At 25.4% G+C, this 21,977-nt stretch overlaps 1 protein-coding gene across 3 annotated transcripts; it reads left to right on the plus strand.

Annotated features, from left to right (window-relative positions):
* The first annotated feature begins 409 nt into the window (after positions 1-409).
* LOC107457478 (uncharacterized) lies at positions 410-17,439 on the plus strand. 3 transcript variants are annotated; one of them, XM_071187801.2, is made up of 5 exons: positions 410-561; positions 9,009-9,201; positions 11,797-11,930; positions 16,124-16,284; positions 17,230-17,439. In XM_071187801.2, the coding sequence occupies exons 2-5, from the start codon at positions 9,195-9,197 to the stop codon at positions 17,312-17,314; spliced, it is 387 nt and encodes a 128-aa protein (XP_071043902.1). In that variant the 5' UTR covers positions 410-561; positions 9,009-9,194; the 3' UTR covers positions 17,315-17,439. The 3 variants fall into 3 exon arrangements, with proteins under 3 accessions (XP_071043902.1, XP_015931131.1, XP_015931129.1); XM_016075645.4 differs by lacking the exon at positions 410-561 and adding an exon at positions 6,188-6,530 and having other exon boundaries at positions 16,124-16,274; XM_016075643.5 differs by lacking the exon at positions 410-561 and adding an exon at positions 6,190-6,530.
* Positions 17,440-21,977: the final 4,538 nt, after the last annotated feature.

Consider the following 21,977-nt stretch of genomic DNA (forward strand, 5'->3'; position numbering starts at 1 on the left):
TTAGGACTTTCAAACTAATGATAAAAACTATAATTAGATGTTCTTTTATTAGGCAATTCGTGTTTAAAATATTGATTCCTGAATTTAATTATATATTCAGCCAATTAAATTTCTTACCAGTCAAAACTAAATAGTGAATTCTATTCAATTAAGCAAATTTCTTCCCAGTGAAGACATTAAAAATGCAAACGTTCCGGCTTCGTACCTTCGAATTGCGGTCAGACGTGATCATGTATCTGTGGGAGGAATGACTTCTTCCTGAAAGATTATGACTATGACCATCCCAGTTAATGCTTAGCTATTTGAATAAAATATTAAAACATATTTAATACCCATGAATTCTTGGAACTTTAGCTGGAGAACACACACTTATCATGACGATATTGTGACGGGAATTCAAAATTACTCTTAACGCAATGGTTATTATGTAACATACATTTAACTCTGCTATGTAAAGGGACACGAAGGAATTGTATTTACCATTTTATATGAATTAATATTCATCTTAATAGATTACAATTAATAAATGAAGTTTACTGCTTTCCAGATTTCTAGTAAGAAGTAAGTTCTTAATTGTTTATTTAAAATTAGAGTGTATATTTGAATAGTTATGTATGTCTGTTACTGATGCTTTAATGTGCGTAATATCATACAGTGTTTTGTTCAACAATTTTCGGTTTCACTTTAAACTATAAATTGTTGAAATGTGCTGTAACTTTAATATGCTAGATTTATGCTAGATTTCTAAACTTCTCAAACATTTCATTTGTTACATAGTATTGTGGTAAAACTTGTATGTAAGTATGATTCAGTTTAACCCTTTATTAAGGATTCAGAAAATTTGCACCTTATTTTGGTTCAGGTAACAAAATCATAGTGCAATTTCATGTCAATTTTTCTGAGGATGTATGCATATAGTATAATTACTTACATTTTTAGACTGTGTCCTATCATTTTCTTAGTCATTCATTTTCTTTTGTCATGAAAATGACTTCTGACCAACTATGTACAATGTTTATATATATAAAATGATAAGGTACTCGCAATGCCTGTAAAACTGGCTTGTTGAATATCTCCCTCTAAGAATACGCAATTAAATAAGTTTTTTTCTTCAATATTTGATGAATTTTATAGTTTTGGAGAGCACAAAGTTATAAAATATGTTTTATTAAATATGAAACAGGGTATAAAGAAAAATATAAGATAGATAAATACAGGTACAACTAAAATATAATTGCTTTTCCGAGTGCTTTTTCGAGAGATGCTTCTCACTTTTTTTGCTTATAATCTTTTGAAAATAATGGTATCTCACATTGTTCTTGTAGGTAATCAAGTGCTCTTTTTGGGAGGTCTAATAAGAGATGCGATTTAAAGTTTTCATGTTGAGGATTTATTTTTAGGGGCGTTAGCATTTTAGTTCAGAAATATAAAATTAATTAGGACAATAAATAAAAAAAACAATAAATATATTAGTTTTTATGCAGAATTCAAAATTTTGAAATACAGAAAAATTTTAATTTATGTCGCAATCTCCCCTGTACTGTGAAAAATTCTGGTAAAAAAATATCGGCACTCAACATGACTCTACTTTTTACCGTAAAATCAATTTTTACGGGAATAGGTTCCGGAGCAAAAAATCCGATGTATCGTAATTTTCACAGTAATAATTTCAAAAAAATTACTACATCACTCGAATTAAATAAATATTCCTATATCACTCTAATTAAATAAATATTAAGGTATACTATTTTACGGTGAAATGGATTATACAGATGATGCACCCAAATTGTATCGTTCTATATGCACTAGTGCATTCCACCATAATTTGATCGAAATTTTTTACAGCGGTCACATTTTGGTAGCTTAGAAGAACTTTAAAATCTAATCTAAAAAGTTCTTAAATTATAGTTCGTAAAACGTTGCGCAAAGACGACCTTAGTACCGAATACGAAATAATATAAATTACCCAAGAATACGAAAGTTGATTACAGTAAAAGTTAGTAGTTTTAATTACAGAGAAAGTTAACCTTAAGCGACGGTCGCTAAACAGAGGTCAACAAAAGAATTGCTTATGTCAACGAAATAATTGTTAGGAACACTGCAAAAAAAAATTTTTTGCAGAATTGAAAGCGTAACAGCTGCAGAGTTGCCTAAAATGTTCCCGTTTATTTAAATATTTTTCCGTTTCCTTACAGAAATTTAATTTTTTATTTCTCCGATGATTTATTTTTCCGTTCTTCATTTTTTTTATGTATTTCTACTGAAACGTTATTTTATTTTTTTTATTTATTGACTATTTCCTTCATTTATTTTCTGACATTCTTTTCTTTGAATGGTAAATGTTACAATTGAACATCAAGAGTTTTTTATCAAATAACATTGGAATTTCACTCAGAACTCATTTATATTTTTTTTAAATTCCTCGCAACAATTTAAACTTCAAAAAAAAGCATTTTAAATTTTTAAAAAAAATATATAATATTTTTTTTATTTCATTTTCTTAAAATCTTAACACCTTAAAATGGCATTTAACGTGAAAATATAAAAGCTCTTTGAAATAATAACATTAATATTTATATATATTTCTCAAATATTTTTTAATTTTATTCATATTATTCAAGTATTTTTAAGCAGAAATTAACAATACATATTGCTTATTGAGTGCTTGAAAAAATTTAAAATATTTCGCATTGTGCTTTTTTAAAACACTTTATTTTTAGAATTAAAAAATCAAATCCTTGCACAAGTTTTGTTCAGCTGCTTACATCAACCATATTTTTTTGTTCTGCATCAACCCCACTTTTGTGAACATTTCATTTTTTGACCAGACGGTCGTTCAGCTCTAACTTTAACATAAATCTTCTTCCTACTTTATAAGGTTATAAGCAAATAAAATCCTCAACACATTTTGCATCTATTTTGGCAACCGTCTTAGGGCAAAATTATGCAGTGAAATTAATATTAAAAGGCCTGAACTTTCTACAGTTAAAGTTGGCCCTTAGTATGTGAAAAAACAATAATTTGAGCTAAGTTTATTAAAGGCAGTATATGTTTTAGGCTAACTGTTGAAATAGTTTGCAAGTTCAACTTATTGAGTACACTGTTAGAATTTTAATTTTAAGATCCTGGTAAAATAACCAGAAGCATCCAATTAACCGTAAAATTTACGGTAAAGAACTTTTTTTACCTTTACAGTTTTGAAATCGTTTACAAGTAGTATGGTTAAAAAACCATGAATACAAATCTGCCTGTTTTTAACCATTTACAACTGGCACGGTTACAAAATGATCGAAATACTGAACGTTTTGTGTTAGGCAGTTTTATGACGCATCTTTTAAAATGTATTCTGTACCTATTATCCAGTACCATTTATTTTTCACAGCAAAAAGTTCATTTGCAAAAAGTTTATTTTGGTGTACTATCTATTCTGAATAACTAAAATCTGTAAATTAATTATACAGTGTTCTTAAGTAGAGTTGGAAAAAAATATTAAAAATGCTGTCATGTCTTTGCAATATAAACTGTATTTTCTGTCACGGATATTAGAAAAATTTTAGATATTCAATAAAACATTTTTATTATACTCTCCATTAATAAATTTCAAATTTAAGCATTTTCAAAAAGGAAAACTTAAGAATTTTTTAACATATAGTAAAGTTTAAAAGTAAAATATCTGACATTATCTACAGGAATGTTACTTTATAAAATAAAAAATTAAAAACAATTGTTTTTCTGCTACAAAAGCATTAGTTTTGATGCATGAACTATTATTATTACGAGTACTATTTAATTATAAAAACAAATGGCCACATCAGTTGATTAATTCAAAACATTCATCATAGGTATAATACGCTCTAATTTAAAATCGCAGCACTTGTGATAGAAGAAATTTATTTTAGCATACACTGCAATGGATAATGGTTGGAAATAAAACAAAATACTCCGAAATACCATATTTTAAAAAGAGTATTGGTTTATTGTAATTTTTCTTTTCTATTATAGGTTAAATATTAATTTGAAATTTAAGGAAACATAATCAAAATAACAGCAATAGATAAAAAAGAAAACTTGCAGGAATACAATATTTAAAAAAAAAGTATTTCTTCATGTATTTTTTCTACTGTAAGTTTAAAAAACGCAAAAATACAGAAAATATAGCTGAATAATTTATTTAAAAAAAGCGTTTTTTATTGTAATTTATTTCTTTATTATAAAGTTTAAATGTACTTCTTAATTTTAAAAGCACAAGAATAAAAAAACAACAGGTATAGATAAAAAAAAATATGTTGAAATACAATAATTTAAAAAGAGCACTGCTTTCTATATTTTATTTTTTTTCACAATATTGTCTAAATGTATTTTATAATTTAAGAAACACAAGATTTAATTTAAAAAATAAACATTTAATATTAAGTGTTATATTTAGTTTATTATTACCATCAGGAGCGATTTTATTTACTTCTTCAAAACTTCTGTATTTAAAGGAAAAAAATTATTGCATCTTATATACTCTGAAAAAAATATAGTCAAAAGTACTAAAATTTGGTAAAATTTGCTGTATTTCAGGCTCCATGGGGAAGATCAAAAAGCTTGGTAATTTTCACCTGAACGTTTTGACAATGATTTTTGTAAAATTAACAATAATATACTTTTGATATAATATAATATATAATTTTATACATTTTGATTGAAATTAGTAGCTGTGGTAAAATTTGGTGATTTTATCATGACGCCTAAGACCATGGCATAAAAACCATTTATTTTGTTATATTTGTTTTTCTGCTTGATAGTCTGTGTAGATCAAAACATTAGCGACTTCTGATCGATCCAAAATGCTCAAAAATTGTAGCATGTTTAAAGGTTGTGAAACGGTGGCCTGACTACCGTACACATATCTTTATCTACAAACAGAAAGAATTCTGGTAAAATTATCGTACTGTATGGTAATGATATATCTGGTAAAAAATACAATTCTAGTAATAAAAACCAAAATAAACAGCATTAAAACCACTCATTTTATGATTTTTCGTTCATTCATATGGTAACTGTTTACCGGAAATTCTGGTTTTCAAAATTACATTTCTTATTACTGCACAATTAGTAAAAATACAAAACTGAAGAGTAAATTTAACCGAATAAATAGATTTCATGCCATGCTCTTAAATATCATAAAAAAATTACCAAATTTTACCACATTTAATGCATTTTGTCACATATTATAAAACTATATTTTATAGTTAATCTTACCAAAATCATTACCTAAGTGTTTCGGAAATTTTTGGTATTTCCAGAGTCAGAAACACGGTAAAATTGCTTACCTTATTCTGACAATTTTGGAAATACTTTTTTTCCTCAGTGTCAGTGTAGTTGTATGTTATTTTTCCAGTACCTGGTGTTGGAGAATATTCACAAAACAATTTTCATACTCTGATTGGTACGTGATCACCCAATAGGTGCAGAGGTTTCAGGCATGATTCACAATCATTAGTTCATGGTTTGATAGTTCAAACTTAAATATAACCACAAAACTAGCATCACTTGTTACTAATTGCACCTTAAATCTGTTGCAAACCAACTGTTGCTGTAGTACGGAATAACAAGGTATCTTAATAGTTTAACAATCCACCTAAATGAAAATAAAACTCGATATTATCCATACCATAGCAATTTAGAAAATTTATAACACTACTTTCATCGCAATGAGTGAGATAATTAAAATGTTAAAATTAACGGTTTTAAAATTATTATTTTAAACACTTGTGCAGCTTTTGAAGAATAAGTCAAAGATTTTAATGGACATACAAAAAACATCTACCAAAAAACTAGAAAAGCACTTAAACATTTAAGATCAAGCATTCATAAAACCTTATTCTAACTATAATAAGGAGCACGAAAGATGTCGTTGACCCCAGAATAAGAAAGATTTCGATAATTGGAGTCAAAGTACAAAATTTATGAATAATAGCTTTGTCTTTTTTTCAACAGTTGCCGATCAATTAAGTATAAAATAAAGTATTTTTTTAAACTTTACTGAACCATTGGCGATTAGCAAATGTGCTATAAATAAAATGGTTTTTTCCTTACTTAATACATGAACAGTTTCTAAGAAAATCGATCAATATTCACTCTCATTCGATTGTTCCCGGTTTTCCACCTTGAACTGGATATTACTCTTTCACAGTAACTTTTCCAGATATGAAATTAGGTCACATCTCCCCGGCTAAAACTTTCAGATATTTGTAATTATCAGGTTTTTAGGTCACAACTATGGAGTATACTCCCTCGATGTTAATGACATAAGGATTTTTTAAAGAAGAGCCTCAAGATGTTGGAGTATAAAATCCGGATGATCCTGTTTTCTTTTCCAGTTTTCACTTGGATAGGAAAGCAGAATTTTCATTTGCGAATAAGATTTAATACTTAGATTTCCAGTTCGTTGTTGAGAAGAAGAAAATTGAAGCTAAGCTGAATATTTTATTTTATGTCAAGAGTATGTAGAGAGTTCTACAGAATTACAAGCCTTTTAAGAGGTTAGTTGTAATATGATTTAACAATTGAAATTCTTAATACTTTTCCTGGTTTTAAATTTTTCTGTTTTAATTAGTTGCAAGATGATTTTTCTGTTTTATTCTCAATATTTCAGAGAAATCGCGTAATTTTAGCAAATATGGTTAAACTTTTAATAAATGCCTAAAATACATTAAGTTCTACTTCTATTATACAATCATTTTTTTAGCTTCGTTATTCTTTTCAAGTGAGCATTGTTAGCAATTGTTATTTTATATTTTTATTTCCAGTTTATTGATTTAGAACTTAGTGAAAAAATTTCTCATGAGCATTTAAATAAAATAATTTATTAAAAACTTTTTGTTTAAAAGACAAAACTTTCTTTTAATTAAAACGAAAATTTTCGAAAGATATTTTGTGCACAGTCATCTTTCTCTTAGTAATTAAAGTATGGCACGTATTTTTAGCACTAGACTTTGTAAATATTTATAGCATGCACTTACAAGAACCAGTGCTGGTTAGAGAAAATTTGAGCTTTTTTATATTCCAAAGTTTTGTTTTATAATTGTATCCATAGACTTTTTCTAAAAACTTTTCGCGACTAAAATTTTCAAACTTGTTGTAATATTTTAAATAAATATTTTTCTACGAAGCTAACTATATTTATTGCAGTAAACTGTAGTAGTAGTAAGGGCTTGAAAATTATATTAGCCTAGAAGCCTGGGGCATGTGAAATTTTCAATGGGGCATCTATATTTTCACCTTACATACCCAGTCGAGCATGTAAATATTTAAACAGATAGCGTGAACTAATAATTAACTGTACATACATTTTAACTAAAATCACCAAGCTGATAAACGGTAGATGCAGATAAACGGTACTTTTTTGTTCATATTAATGCCATTAATTTACCTCAACGATGCTTATTCGTGCTTAATATTTCTTTGAAATAAATACTTAATTCTTATATGACTTAATACTTCTTATTTTTACTGAAAATAAAGGTGTTGTTGTTGGTGCATTTTGTTGTTTTTTCGAAAGAATAATAATAAATTCATTCATATGTTTTCATTGATATCCGTTAGAAAATATGCTTGGATATGTAAGAGTTGTATGTAAGTTATATTATTAGAGCATGTATTAATAAATTTTCGGATTTGTAGTACTATATTAATGTAGTAAACTGTGCTGCATAAAACTACATATATCTGATCCCTAAGTTTAAAATGCTTTATTTCTTTGACATATGTTACGTGCCTTATTTATTCGTTTGTTTTAATGATTTGCTACTCAAAGTTTGACATATTCACCAAAAACGTAAAAAAATCATAGTAAAGTAAAAAAATCATAAAATGTCTAATGAGGAAATTGGCAATCTTTGATCCCTTCAGTGATCACGTTCTAGAATTTCAAGAAGCTACTCGGATCCAAATGAACCACGTAGTAATAGTCAACTTATTAGAATCGTAATTTATCCGTTGAACTCAACTAAAATCCGTATTTCTATTTATATGTTTCAATAGAACTTCAAAATACATTTAATTTTAAGTTTTTCCTTTCCTTAGGAGATTATTTCCAGATTTTCTCTTTAAAAAACTGATCGCTCTAATTCAAATAATTATTTTATAAAATTTTATTCTATTTAATTTCATACATGATAATGACACATTAAACAAAATAATATTAAACAAATATACATTATAAAAATTGTTTGCATTAAATATTATTTTATGTACGTAAATTGTTAACATTAAACAAAAAATATAATTGAAATTAAAGATAATAAATGAAGTATACACTGTTTTACATACTACATTTCTTAGTTTTAAATTTTTCCAGCTTTGTTTTCACTTAAATTATGTTAGATTTATGAGCAATATTCTTGTATTTATGTTATATATCTAACTTTGACTCTATTTTCATATTTTTCTCATTATTTAAAAGTTGATTTTTATTTTAATTTGAGACGCTTTCACACTTATTAGGATAAAAATGAATTTTTTATTTTTCTTTTGCAAACATATGATCTATTCTAATATAATATTACATAATATACAATATAATATTACATTCTAATATAATATTACATAAACTATTTAGATATTTTTATCAGAAAATTTTTAACAGTTCTAATTTTATTTGTAATTAAAAAAGTTATTAAGCAGTAATTTTATAGATGGAACCAGTTAAAAGGATGCATTAAAACTTTATAATAGAAGTATTACTAACTACTACAGGTATTTTCTTTTTGAAATTTTCTTAATATGTTTTTATGTTTCTTATTCGAAATTTTATATATCGCTGATCAATATGTCAAATATAACCCCATGTGTGTGACATGCTGAGGTTCGTAAACCTCAACAGTACTGAGAAAACATAAGGTCAAAGTACAGAAGCTCTCACGTCTGTCTTTCTCTTTCCCCCAAACAATCACATTGCCAGCACAATAATTGATAAATCGTTTTTCATATTATTAACCTTGTTTATGTCTAAATTTCAGAAGCATCTGGGTTGTTCATTTGCCTCTATCACAGCTGGAGGGACAGTTGAACCCGCATCGTTCTATCAATACTTGAAGGAGAAAATATCATAGAGCATTATCATTTATTAGAGTTAATCATTGTTTGAAACCATCTTTGTCTGTCTCAGGTCTTTAAAATTGCTCTTGACATTGTAAAAAACAAAAATGCAAGGTAAGTTTAAATACTGAACTTATAATTATATTAATCTTTTTACTCATCTAGCATTTTTTTATTTTTATTTTTGATAAAATGACTTCTCTTTTCAAAGTTCACTTTCTTAAGATGAAGTCAATGACTTGACTTCTCTTTTTTTTCATACATTTTGTGTTATACTATTATTCTTAACACTACGAATAATCAGTGGCTATTTCGAATTATAAAATTAAAAAAGTAGGATTTTTCCCTAGCGTTTCACAAGTTTTCACAACTCGTAAAAAGTAAATTGTATTTTTGATCAAAATAATGAACAACCATTTGTATTATTAAAACTCTACTTTTTAAATTAAAAAGTACGCTTTTCTCAAATTTTGGCATTTAAAAGTCATACAGATAAGATGATAATTTAGGAATTTATGTTTTAATAGTATGTGTAAATATTATATGTGTCACTAAAAGATTTTTCAGTTAATGATTGGCAAATCTAATCTAGATTCAATCTGGTATTTATTTTAGGTAAAATGTAATAGTTAGAAAATCGAACAGAATTACAATACGAAAAGCTTTAAATTATTAAAGGTTTTGACCCTTTTAAACTATAAAAGACACTGCATTTGCTGGAATGCATACGTTTATACACAATCTGTTAGGAAATGTACTTATGTAGAATAGATATATTTCAAGTACCAACAAAAGATATCTTTAATATAACCAATGTATGATAGTATATAACTACATATAACATCTCCTTGGACCAATTCCACGAATAAAAATATTGTCAGTAGTACTTACGAAAAAATTACTAGTAATATTTTTGTACAAAGCTTTGATGCTTCTAGATTTACAAATTACACAACCTGCTCCCCGATCATTATAAGCATTTAATAAATATTCCATTGAATTAATTTCAATTATTCATCAATCAACATTATTGTTGTTAAATTGCTAAATTAAGAAAACAATTATGGTCAAAACTACCAGTATATGGTAAATTTTACCAAATTTCTTTCTCTACTAGAACACCAATAAGTTCGGTAATTTTAACCGATGTGATTTGGTAACAATTCATTCGTTTAAATTTACTTTTCAGTTTTGTATTTTTTACTAAATGTGTAGAAATAAAAACTATCATTTTATAAACCAGAATTTTCGGTAAACCGTTACCATATGAATGGAATAATTAGCAGATGAATGGATAAAATATTTTGATTTTATAAACCAAAATTATGTTTTTTTTTTCACAAGAAATATCATTACGGTAATTTTACTTGTTTTGTTCGTCAGGGTGGGATAGAATTTTGTGCTGATTGAAAGAAATGATAGCATATAACATTTAGTTAATCATAAGTTGTAAACGAAATTTAAAAACAATGTACTTTCAACGGAAATTGCTTTATATATACATAGATAAAACTTTAAATTAACAACAACAAAGTTTAAATTTAATTCACAGTAAAAATTTTTATAATTTTGCTAAGTGATAGGATTGCCATAAATTATTACAAACTTTCCCATAAATACCTTAAAGGGAATTTCAAGCCAAAAGGGCTAATTTTGGAGATGATTTTAACTGAGTCAATGTAAATGAAAAAAGAGAAAAATATTTTTTTAATAGTGTCTAAGTCTTAATAAGTAAAACTTAGAGTAGAAAATTTAAATAGGGGGTTACTTATTAACATACTTAACAAATGGCAGAAATATCTAAATTATATTATTGTGGGAAAGACATTTTGATGAAGCAATTTAGTGTTTTGATACAAAAAAGTAACGTGCAAAACCACGCAATCATTTTCATTAAAACAAGATTAAAGTAAATACTTTTAAATAACTTAGCCATCCTTAAAATATATTTCAAGTATTTTCTTGAGTTTTAAGATGCATTTCCGTAACAAAATGCTAGTTACTTCCATCTGAGAAAAAAATTGACCAAAAACTGTATCTTTAAATAATAACACCAATTGCTTTTCCCCTAAATTCATTGTTTAATATCATCAAATATTCTCAACTTCGAAGAAAAAAAAATATTATAGTGTTAATATTATTTGAAAAGAAAATTATATTGCATAAGTAGTAAATATTTAGTTCATATAACATAAATATCTGTAGAATTCAGAAATAGCTGCTGTTAACGTTATTGTTCCCACCAAAGCCCAAACAACAATTTTAATGGATATTAAAAATTCCGAAATTTACTCTTTTCTAATTATGCCTTTAAGTGGACGATTAACGAATTCTAATGTTTAATTTAACAATAAAATTTCGTCCATGGAAATTAAATTAACTTAACAGAATTTAAACTACGTAATCTCTACGAGCTCTAGAGTTTAATAGAATGTACAAATGGGAATTACGTTTAGCTCTTTCATTTTTCATTTTGTAACTAAATCATTTTATAAACACGCTCTTAACTTACACGATTAGACAATTTAAAGAAGTGAAAAACATGAAATTAAAATTTAAACTACTTTTTCGCGATTTATGCATAAAATAATACATAATAATTTGAAAGTAAAAAGTAAAATAAACTGAGGATATTTCTCATTGCTAAATTTCGCTACATTTTATAACTACTCCCCAAAACTTATTAATTTCATTCTTTTTCTTCAACAGTGTCCCCAAGAACTTTGTTACCTCTATGTATTGTTTTAATTTTCATCAGTCATCAATGCTCATCACAATTTTTTACAAAAATCGCCAATTCCATCCCCAGAATGGGAAAACGCTATGAATTACCAGCAGTAATCGTAAGTATGATTTGCCTAATTTACACTTAAAAATGTTTTTTTTTTTGCACTACTGCTAAGCCATATTATTATAACACAATGGTTAAAATGATAGTTTTAAAATAATAATAGAATTCATTGAAAATTACAGCGGTTGGACAAAACTAATTAAAAACTTATAAGTGAGTCACTCTGCAATTTGTTGGACACAAAGCTAGGTTTTTGAAGTTACACTTACAAAATTTTAGGAGTGTCCAAAGTAGTCTTCGCCAGCATCGTAAATGAATTTACACTTTCGTAGATGAATTTTCTAAATATTTAATTCCTGAAACCCTTTATTTCTTCGAATCAATATATATATAGATAGATATATGGAATATATAGAATATATATATATATAGAATATATATATATATAGAATATATATATATATATATATATATATATATATATATATATATATATATATATATATATATATATATATATATATATATATATATATATATATATATATATATATATATATATATATATATATATATATATATCCGTCGTTAAGCAGCTGACCCAAAATTTTGGGCTTACGACTACTAGTGTTCAACTCCGTACCCTTGCAATTTTGAACCAATCCAGAAGACAAGGAAACTCTTGGATCAGTACCCCCAGAGGTATTGATTTCTTATGGAAACACGGAGGACTTCACAACGCGACAGATTTAACGTGCATCAGTCACCATTTACTACACGAGGAGTCTTTGGCCGGCTGGGATCGAAAAAACGAACTTTTGAACATGAGCGCAAAGCCCTACCAACCAGGCTATTCCGCCTTTGAAACTGAGTTATTAAAAAAAATTATGAAAAAATCGTCTGCTATGATGCTAAAATCATTTGTATTTCCAAATTAAACAGTTAGTTTTTTTTTTTTTTTTTTTTTTTTCGTTTTTTGTCGTCTGCGCATACTCTAAGTGACTTTCGTATGCTTACTAATTTTTTAATATCTCTCATAAAATACTTACTGAATTATTTTATAGATTTAGAAGTGAAATAAATTTAAAAGTGCCATTTTATAAATTTAGACGAAGAATTTCTCATTCATATCAATAAAGTTTAAAGCTTTCAGAGGTTTCAGAGACCAGCAATAAATTATGAACTAAAGAGAGTGTTTTTTAACAACCTATGACCAAAAAATATGGAAAAAGCTTGTAATTGTATCAATTACTTTGGTTATCTTTTGCACAAAACTGCACCACAAAAGTTCGTAAGCCTAGTTAAAAAATGTACGGAGAAGTTGGTATATTCGTAAAAAAAAACGTTTTTGTTTATGTTACATTTTCCTACTATAACTGCGAAAATATTCAATAAAGTAAACCAAAATTTTTAGAGTTATTGTTAATTATTAATAAAATATCATTCTAAAATTTAAAACAATTTTGTAAATTATTGCGCAAGAAAGGAGCATGTTAAGTAATCATTTCATACAAAAAACTCGAAAAACATTTATTTTTTTTCATTACTTTAATCTGAATCCTATTAAGTAAATTATGAAAAAAAATCTGATTTGAATATCTCAAAAATTTAAAAAGTTTTGAACAATTTTCAAGGCAGTTCTTGTAAATTTGGAAGAAAAAAAGCTGTGATTGGTATGGAAAACCTAAAGTAAAAATACTAGTTTTTTATATAAATATTTCCATATAAAATACGCTATGTTTACAAATATTTGAGCAATCATTGCATATATTAGACAAGGTAATTGACTCAAATAATTTTAGTTGAAAAAATACTGTGCTTTAGTATAAATATGTATGTAAGTAACAGCGGTAAAATCAATCTCAAGATTCAATACAACAAAGAAAAGACTATCAATGCTACTATATTTCTGCAGAGTTATGCATTTTCGCGATTGATTTAATAATATCCAGAAAAACAGAAAATGAAAGGTAAGCAATCTTTTTATACAAGGATGCTGTCAATATTGAAAAAAAAATATGTTTAAAACCAATCTATAAATCAACGAAAATTTCAGTAATTACAAAATATCATTTTTAATACAGTTAATTTTGTTCTTTATCTTAATATAAAATGTATACAAATTGAACATAAAATGCATATGAATTCTAGATTCTTTTCTAATACGAAATATGTATTTGTCGAAATCCAAAGCACAGAGACTCTTTTTGAAATTTAATTTAATTTTTTTCTTTATTTTTTTTCTTTATTTTAATTCTTTAATTTTTTTTAAATAAAATACCAAAAAATATTTTTAATATTAATGAATTTCCAACTGCAAGATTTAAAAGTTTTTTTTTAATATGTTACTATAGAAAATACTGTAAAAGTTTCCTACGTTTCAAAAACATAAAACAGTAGCTCTCATTACTCATATATCCGTTTAAAATCAGCATTACCCCTTCAGCCTCCAGTTGGTTGGGTTGTATAGGAAATACTAGGCTTTATGCGTAAAATAACTATAAAAACTATTCTATAAAGTTCAGTTCATTTTCCAGTTTCTATCTAAAATAAGAGATGTCACCACTAAGGTTTGTTACTCAACTTGTTATTTATTTATTATCTTTAAGATCTATAGATGGCAGCTCCATCGAATAATTTATAAATCCTCTTCCTTTTCCTCACTTTTATCACGCATCATTTTTTCGCAATATGAAAAAAACTCCTGAGATTAATTAAAAATTATTCTTTATTGATACTTGTAAAATTTGTGAGTATTGAAATTTTTATGTCAAATTGAAAAAAATTTAGCCTTATCCTGTGATTTGAAGTATTAAAGAATAATGTTTCATAAAAATCTTACATATTTTAATTCAAAGGTCAATAATTTTGATATTATTATAAAATTAAAATTATATATTTTGATAAATTTTTTATTTGTGTAAAATCTGATCAAATTTTGTCTCCTAGAATTTACGTTTTCCTTTATTTATAAATCATATATTTGTTTATAAATATATATTATAAATATATATTATAAATATATATTATGAATATATATATTATAAATATATATTATAAATATATATTATAAATACATATTATAAATATATATTATAAATATATATTATAAATATATATGTATTGATATCCGAATGTATACGAATATATGGTAGTTAAATTATTATATTATTTTTTCTTTTAATCCTGAAGAATTATATTACGATTCCAAATTTTTTAACTAAATATAATCAAGTCTATTGTTATAGGAAAAATAAAAATGGAGTTTTCGAAAACAAATTAGAATCTTTATTTAATGATTTTTAGTAAATGCAAATGCAATAATAGGAACATATTTCTTGTTCCAATATATTGGAATATGGTACTTTTTTAATAGAATTTTAGTTCTAAGACAGTCAATAAAGAAAACAATAAAAATAGGATTATAATCCTATTTCAATATGGTATTCTTTCAAATATGGTATTTTTTTTAGCGGAATATTTATTCTATGACAACCAATAAAAAAAAACTGTAGAAACAGTGATAGATTTCTAGCCCCGATGTGTTGAAATATGTTTTTTTTTTTTAAATATCTTATGGCTATCAATAAAGTTAATACTATCTACAAAGATTGCCTAAATGAAAAGAGGATAAGTGTGAAAGCATCAGAAATTACTGTAGCGTTAGTTGTGTCTCAATTCAAATTCATGAAGAAAGATTAAAAAATGGCATTCCGGCCTTGTATAAATTGTTAATCTGTTCACGTAATAGCATATAAAGTGAATATAAAGTTAGGATACGGAGGATTCACCTTCAACAAGACTTGACAGACAGTGATGAAGTACGCCTTTCACGATAACTTTTACAGCAATTGTTTATAATCATTTGTCTTAGTTCTAATTCGTATTAAACAGCAAACATGTGACGATAAATGTCCGCATTGCGCTAGCCTTCGACTTCAGAAATTCTTACTACTGCGCATTGTTTTGTAGACGCATATACCATAACATAACTTTATACTCACTTTAAATGTTCTTATGCGAACTGGTTGTCTCAAGCTGCAATGCAATCATTCTTCATATATTTATTTATAGCCCTGAAGGGTTAGTTATAACGTGTACCCACTTTTCCTTCATGTGAATAGAAAGCTCCTTGATATCAAACTAAATTAAATTAATTCTACCAAACATTTTTAAAAACGATTTCAATATTACTTTTTTTATTTAAAAACAATACTTTAAAGGTATCGATATTTTCTATTTTAGAGAAAAGTTGCCAAAACCCTTCGATTTGTAATAGAAACTGTAGAAACATATGATAAAGATGGAAATGGAGAACTTAATCCTGAAGAGTTAATGGATGTCCCTGTAATACAAAATGCTGTTAGGAACTTTATAGAAAACAAAGATAGTCGAGGTCAGTCCCAGTACGTATCATAATTTATTTTTTCTTTAAAACACTTGATATAACTAGTACTATAACATTATAAAACTATAAACTATAACACTATAAAACTGTAAACTATAACACTATAAAAAGTTTATTGAATTTCTTTTTATAATGATTTTGTATTCCATTTTTAATTGTTTAAAAATTCTTATTTTAGAATCCCATTCCTTATTTTAGAATTAGACATAGCTTTAAACAAGATCTCATAGAAAAATATTTCATTTGGTCTATACTTAGACAAAGAAAGCAACTTTTTTGAAATTTGATTGTTTTTTTTTCATAAAAATTGGGCTCATTGTTAAACCATACACTTTATAACTTGAACAATAATATCATGTATATAAGGTGCTAATTTAAACTATGAGTTAATTTAAAATAGACCATAATATAGCCAAAATGGACTATACCAAAATTCAAGAAAATTCAAAATTCAATTATAAAAATTTCAAGAGAACTTAAAATGCGCAACAAAAAAGAGTTCAAGAAAAATTAATTTTTTCGATAATATGATTATATTTAAACCTAGGTGTGATTTCATCAAATTTCTAAAATATTAAGTTTTAGTTTGTCCTAAATGCACCCTTAATTTCTAAGGGTGTATTGTAACAAACTCTATTATTGTTCTAATTCTAATATTAAGATTTATCGCTGTTTTAAGTATCACATTTTGAAATTGTTCATATATATTTTTGAATATTTAAATGTTCTTAAAAGCACAATCTCATTTATACAGCAATAAGAGTTTCTCATTTATAGTTTTTAAAAAGTTGTAAAGTTTATCAGTCATGAGATGAGATCAGAAGCAAACTTAAAACTACCTCAGTGAGAGTTCATCTCTTGACAACAAGACAATACTTTTATTAGATTCATACGTTATTAATTTTTGCTTTATTTATAAAATTATCAATGAATGTATTTTCAGATATCCAAAAGGAGGAAGTGAATCAGAGTCAACAAACAAGGATCAAAACATATTCTTCGACGAAAGAATGATCATGAGAAAATGATGAATTATAAACGTCTAAAAAAGTTCTTGATTTTAAACATTTTTCTTAAATGTCTAGTCATTGCTAATGCCCGTTTTCTTACTCTATTGTATAATAAATATCATATTAAATATATTCTTTTATCATCTTTACATCTTTCACTATTTATTCACTTTATATTCACTCCATATATAGTTTTATAATACATAAAATCTTTTTATAAATATTCATCAATTTAAAATTTTATTTCTGTTTTACAATTATGTTATGCCAGTTAAGTATAGTATTATAAGTTACCCTATAATATAAAATTTATAAATAATCAAAATAATCCATTAAATCTAATATGATAATAATCATATCAAATTAACGTAATTAATTTGAGGCAATCTAAAGTTTGAAAAAAAATGCTGAAAGAGCATTTTTTGCAAATGGGAGTTTAAGTTTATTTTTAAAGAAGCAAATTACTAACCAAGTTTTAAAATCAAACATTTCGGTCAGAAAAAAAATCAAATGCAAATTTTTGTTAAATTTTAGAATTTCCAAATACTTGAACGACTTTACTTTAACATTCTAATTAATTTGAATTTAGCACGAGTAAATTGAATGCTATTTGATTTTACTATTTGCTTTTAGTTTCTGAATATGAGATCCCATGATATTTTTAATGGAATAAATCTTAAATATTTACTTTTTTATTTTAATGTTTTGCACAAGAATTTATCACATTTCCATATTAACCCTTTGACGCAGCTGGGACACTGATGTCCCTTTTACATAAATTTTTCTGACTCTCTAATTATAAGCAAAACTATATTTTGGTATTTCTTAGTTTTAAAAAGCAGTCTAATCGTTATTTAAAAAAAATTTATATTATAGGAAATATATTTGTACTAAGATTTAAAGTCCAAAAAAAGTAGTTTGATTTTTTTTCTTTCATATTCAAAAATTTATCAATGACTCATTTTGAAAATTAAAGAAATTTCAATAATGAATAACTGTTTCTCTTAGATCTCTCTAACCGCAAATATGTACAAATTTGAAAAATTATTGTTAGGAAGCGAGACGTGTTTGGAAGATTTTACCTGTAGCACAGAAAAAGACACCGGTGTTTTCATGCTGTATTTCAAAACAATAAATTATGCAAAATGCCAAATATAATATTTTTCACTTATTTAGGCCTAAATAAATACAAAATGAAGAAAAAAAACTATAAAGATGTGTTTTATAAAAATTCTGCTTCAAAGGGTTTAAGACCTAAATTGTTTTTTGCACATTTGAGCGTTTCCAAAAATATAAAAAGTTTAAATTTCTTCTTGAAAATCACTATTTCACTTATGTTCCTTAACATTAAATGTTTCATAAATTTACAATTTTATGGAATTTTATTGCTAAAAATGCGAGATACATAAAAATAAATTGCCTTATGACTAGTTTCTACAACTATCAAACTATATTTACTAAATGTTTGATTCTAAATTCTATTCTCATAGTTTGAGCAAAGTGGAAAATATAGTGTCTAGACAAAACTACTGGTTTTAAAGTATTTTGTTATCATTCAATGAATATATTTGGAAATCATATTTTCCTAGAAACACAAAAAGATTTCATATGTATAAAAATTCCCAAAAAATATATCTCGATTTCTACATAATCTTAAAATTGTTTCCGTGATGTATAACCTTATAACCTTAATATTTTGGTGATACAGGAACATTACGTACTTATGAGAAAATGTCTCATTTCGGGAGAAAAAAATTCGATAAATTTCTCAATATCTCATTAGTATTGATACCATCACCAAATAGTTGAAAAAACTTTTAAAATCCGGTAACTTTTCCATAGTTATAACTTATTAAATATTTACCACGCATTTAAATTAATAATTAATTAAAAATATTTTGAAACATACATTTTTTTCGATTTCAAAGTTTTATTCCTTAAATCAAGAACCCTTTATGTATAATCCTGAAAGTATATTGTTTTAGACGAATAAAAGGTAACCAATTGGTTTTTTCTTTAAAATGTTATATTTTTATTTCAAAACTTACGAACAGAAAACATCATAATGACTAGAAATGAAAAACTTTTAATAAAGGAAAATTTTTTGCTTATATTTCTTAATGTTAATAATATTATCACTAAAAGCTGGAAATCAATTTTCAATCCTAGAACTTAAGTTTTCGAGTTTAAAAATAATTAAGCAAATACTAATACAAAATTGTTATTTAAATTTAAATATATTTTAAAACTACATTCTAAATTTTATTTTATTTTTCAAATTTTATGAATTCAATATATGTAATATAATGCAATATTTTATATATATATATATATATATATATATATATATATATATATATATATATATATATATATATATATATATATATATATATATATATATATATATATATATATATATATATATATATATATATATATATATATATATATATATATATATATATATATATATATTAAATTTTTTAACGCATTTAATTTAAATAAAAGTATCAACTCAAAAAAAAAGAACCAAAGATGCTTTCTTCTTTACAAAATTTAAAACTTATTTTTTAATAAAGTTTCAGATTTTTTATGTGTTTTTAATTATTTATTGCTTACTTTTCTTTCAAACAATTTTGGATGTTTTAAAACGTATCAATTATAGTAGCTGTTTTATGAATACTTAAAAAGAATTTTTATAAAGAAAAAAAAAATTTTTCAACCGTTTTCAATTATTTTTGCTTTCATTTTTTTAATGGAATCTTTTAATATTATGTTAAAGTAGGATGTCCTTCGGAGTTTCAAAAGTTACTTTAACTCATAAAATTTTTCGTAATCTCCAGAGACAAGAAAAAAAAATTATTTTGATCTGAATAATCAAATGAACTCAAAAAAATGCTGAAAGAAATATTGAGAATATTTTAAACTTGTACGCGCATAATATTCTCAACTGTTTTATTAGTGGTCAAAGCATTTTGCCATCGTATATTATATTTATGTTTGTTATAAAACTGTTGTATATTGCTAGAAGCATTTTACTAATTATTAATTTAATACTTTTCATTCACTTTGATCTAAGCCTCATTTCGTACTTTAAGCATTCATAATACTTTTAAAATCAATTCTTATTTCCAAAATATATTAAACTAGTATATAAGCTATTCGTACCATAAGGAGCATTTATTATCCAAACATAATCTTTAAACCATACCCATGCGTACTTAATACTTCTTTTATTTTCAAATGGTTTATGAAACATAATATAAAAACTAATAATAACTATTATATTATAGGTCAAAATATTTTATTGTTTTAAATTAAGAGGAAATATTTTTTTAGGTTTCTATGTTAAACTCTTTTTTTTTCATGCAGTCATAACTTAATATTTAATCTAAAAGGCCATTTGTAAATGCTAGTATATTTCTTGACAAATTATTTATAAAAACAATCTAAAAAAATTTACTATTAGCGTTTTTTATGAACTCGTATTTGCATCATCGATAAAGAAATATTAAGAATGAAAAATCTATATACTTAAGCTTATTGCCTTAAAATTATACTGCTTTACAAGTCTGTCTATATAAAAGAAGTAAATCCAATATTTTTCTATCATTTTTTGATTAATAATCACAAATAATAAGGCTTTTTAGCAGATATCTGTTATTAAAAACAGTTTTCAAAGTACATAATTTATTCGCTTTTGAAAGAATATTGACTGTTGGGAATATAATTCTTATTTTGTCGGAGATGTTAGAAAATCTCTGCCTTATACTTCTCTTGCGTTCATATAAATGTATAAAATCAGTAATGATAAATCATTAAATGTTTTTATGCAACAAAATTGAGCAAGTAGTTAATTATTGTTATTTTATAGTATCTAATGACAATTACGAAATTTTAAGTTGCATAATACTGCATAAATGCGTAATACTGCATAAATAAATTACTGAAATATTACCCGATTAATTATTAAATTACCCGACAAAATAAGAACTTATATTCCCTGCAAGAACTGCACCGATATCCAACTTACCCCGGATCACATTCTCCCCAGCCCTTACCTCATATGTTTTACAATTGGGTATGGTGCCACTGGCTTCAAAACTTGGTGAGATCCTCTACAGTAATGATGTATTGGAGCTAGCGGATGCAGTTTTGAAGGCACACGAGGCCATTTAATTGTCCATGGACACGATAAAAAAATTTAAAAAATTACTGCAATACAGTAATTTATTCGTGAATATTATAATTTAACAGTTCATGAATATAATTAATAATATTGATAAAAACAACCTTACAGATATGAATGTAATAAAAAGTTTAATGTTACCAGATTTTCAATTACAACGATTTCTTTGATACTGATGTTGAAGTCTGAAGTAAATAAATTGCATTATTTAAAAAATATATATGCATAATGCTGAATATAGAGAGATATCCAAGGCACAAGCAAGGAAAGCTTGAGAACATATGAAGATGGTGTCTCAATTTAGACTTTTGGGGAAGAGGTTGTCAAAAAATTTTAAATGAAGAACACAAAATGTTCCAGGAAATAGGCAATCCGGAAATTTCTCAGCTAGGCGTAATTTTCTAATAAAATTTTCCTTTTTGCATTCTCTCAACTTACCAAAGCTTCAATATCATTTCGAAAACGTCTCTATCTTTAAATTTTGTTCTA

Source organism: Parasteatoda tepidariorum, chromosome 11 (genome assembly GCF_982258835.1).
Source record: "Parasteatoda tepidariorum strain Cologne lab strain chromosome 11, Ptep-v5.0, whole genome shotgun sequence".
Classification (NCBI taxonomy): domain Eukaryota; kingdom Metazoa; phylum Arthropoda; class Arachnida; order Araneae; family Theridiidae; genus Parasteatoda; species Parasteatoda tepidariorum.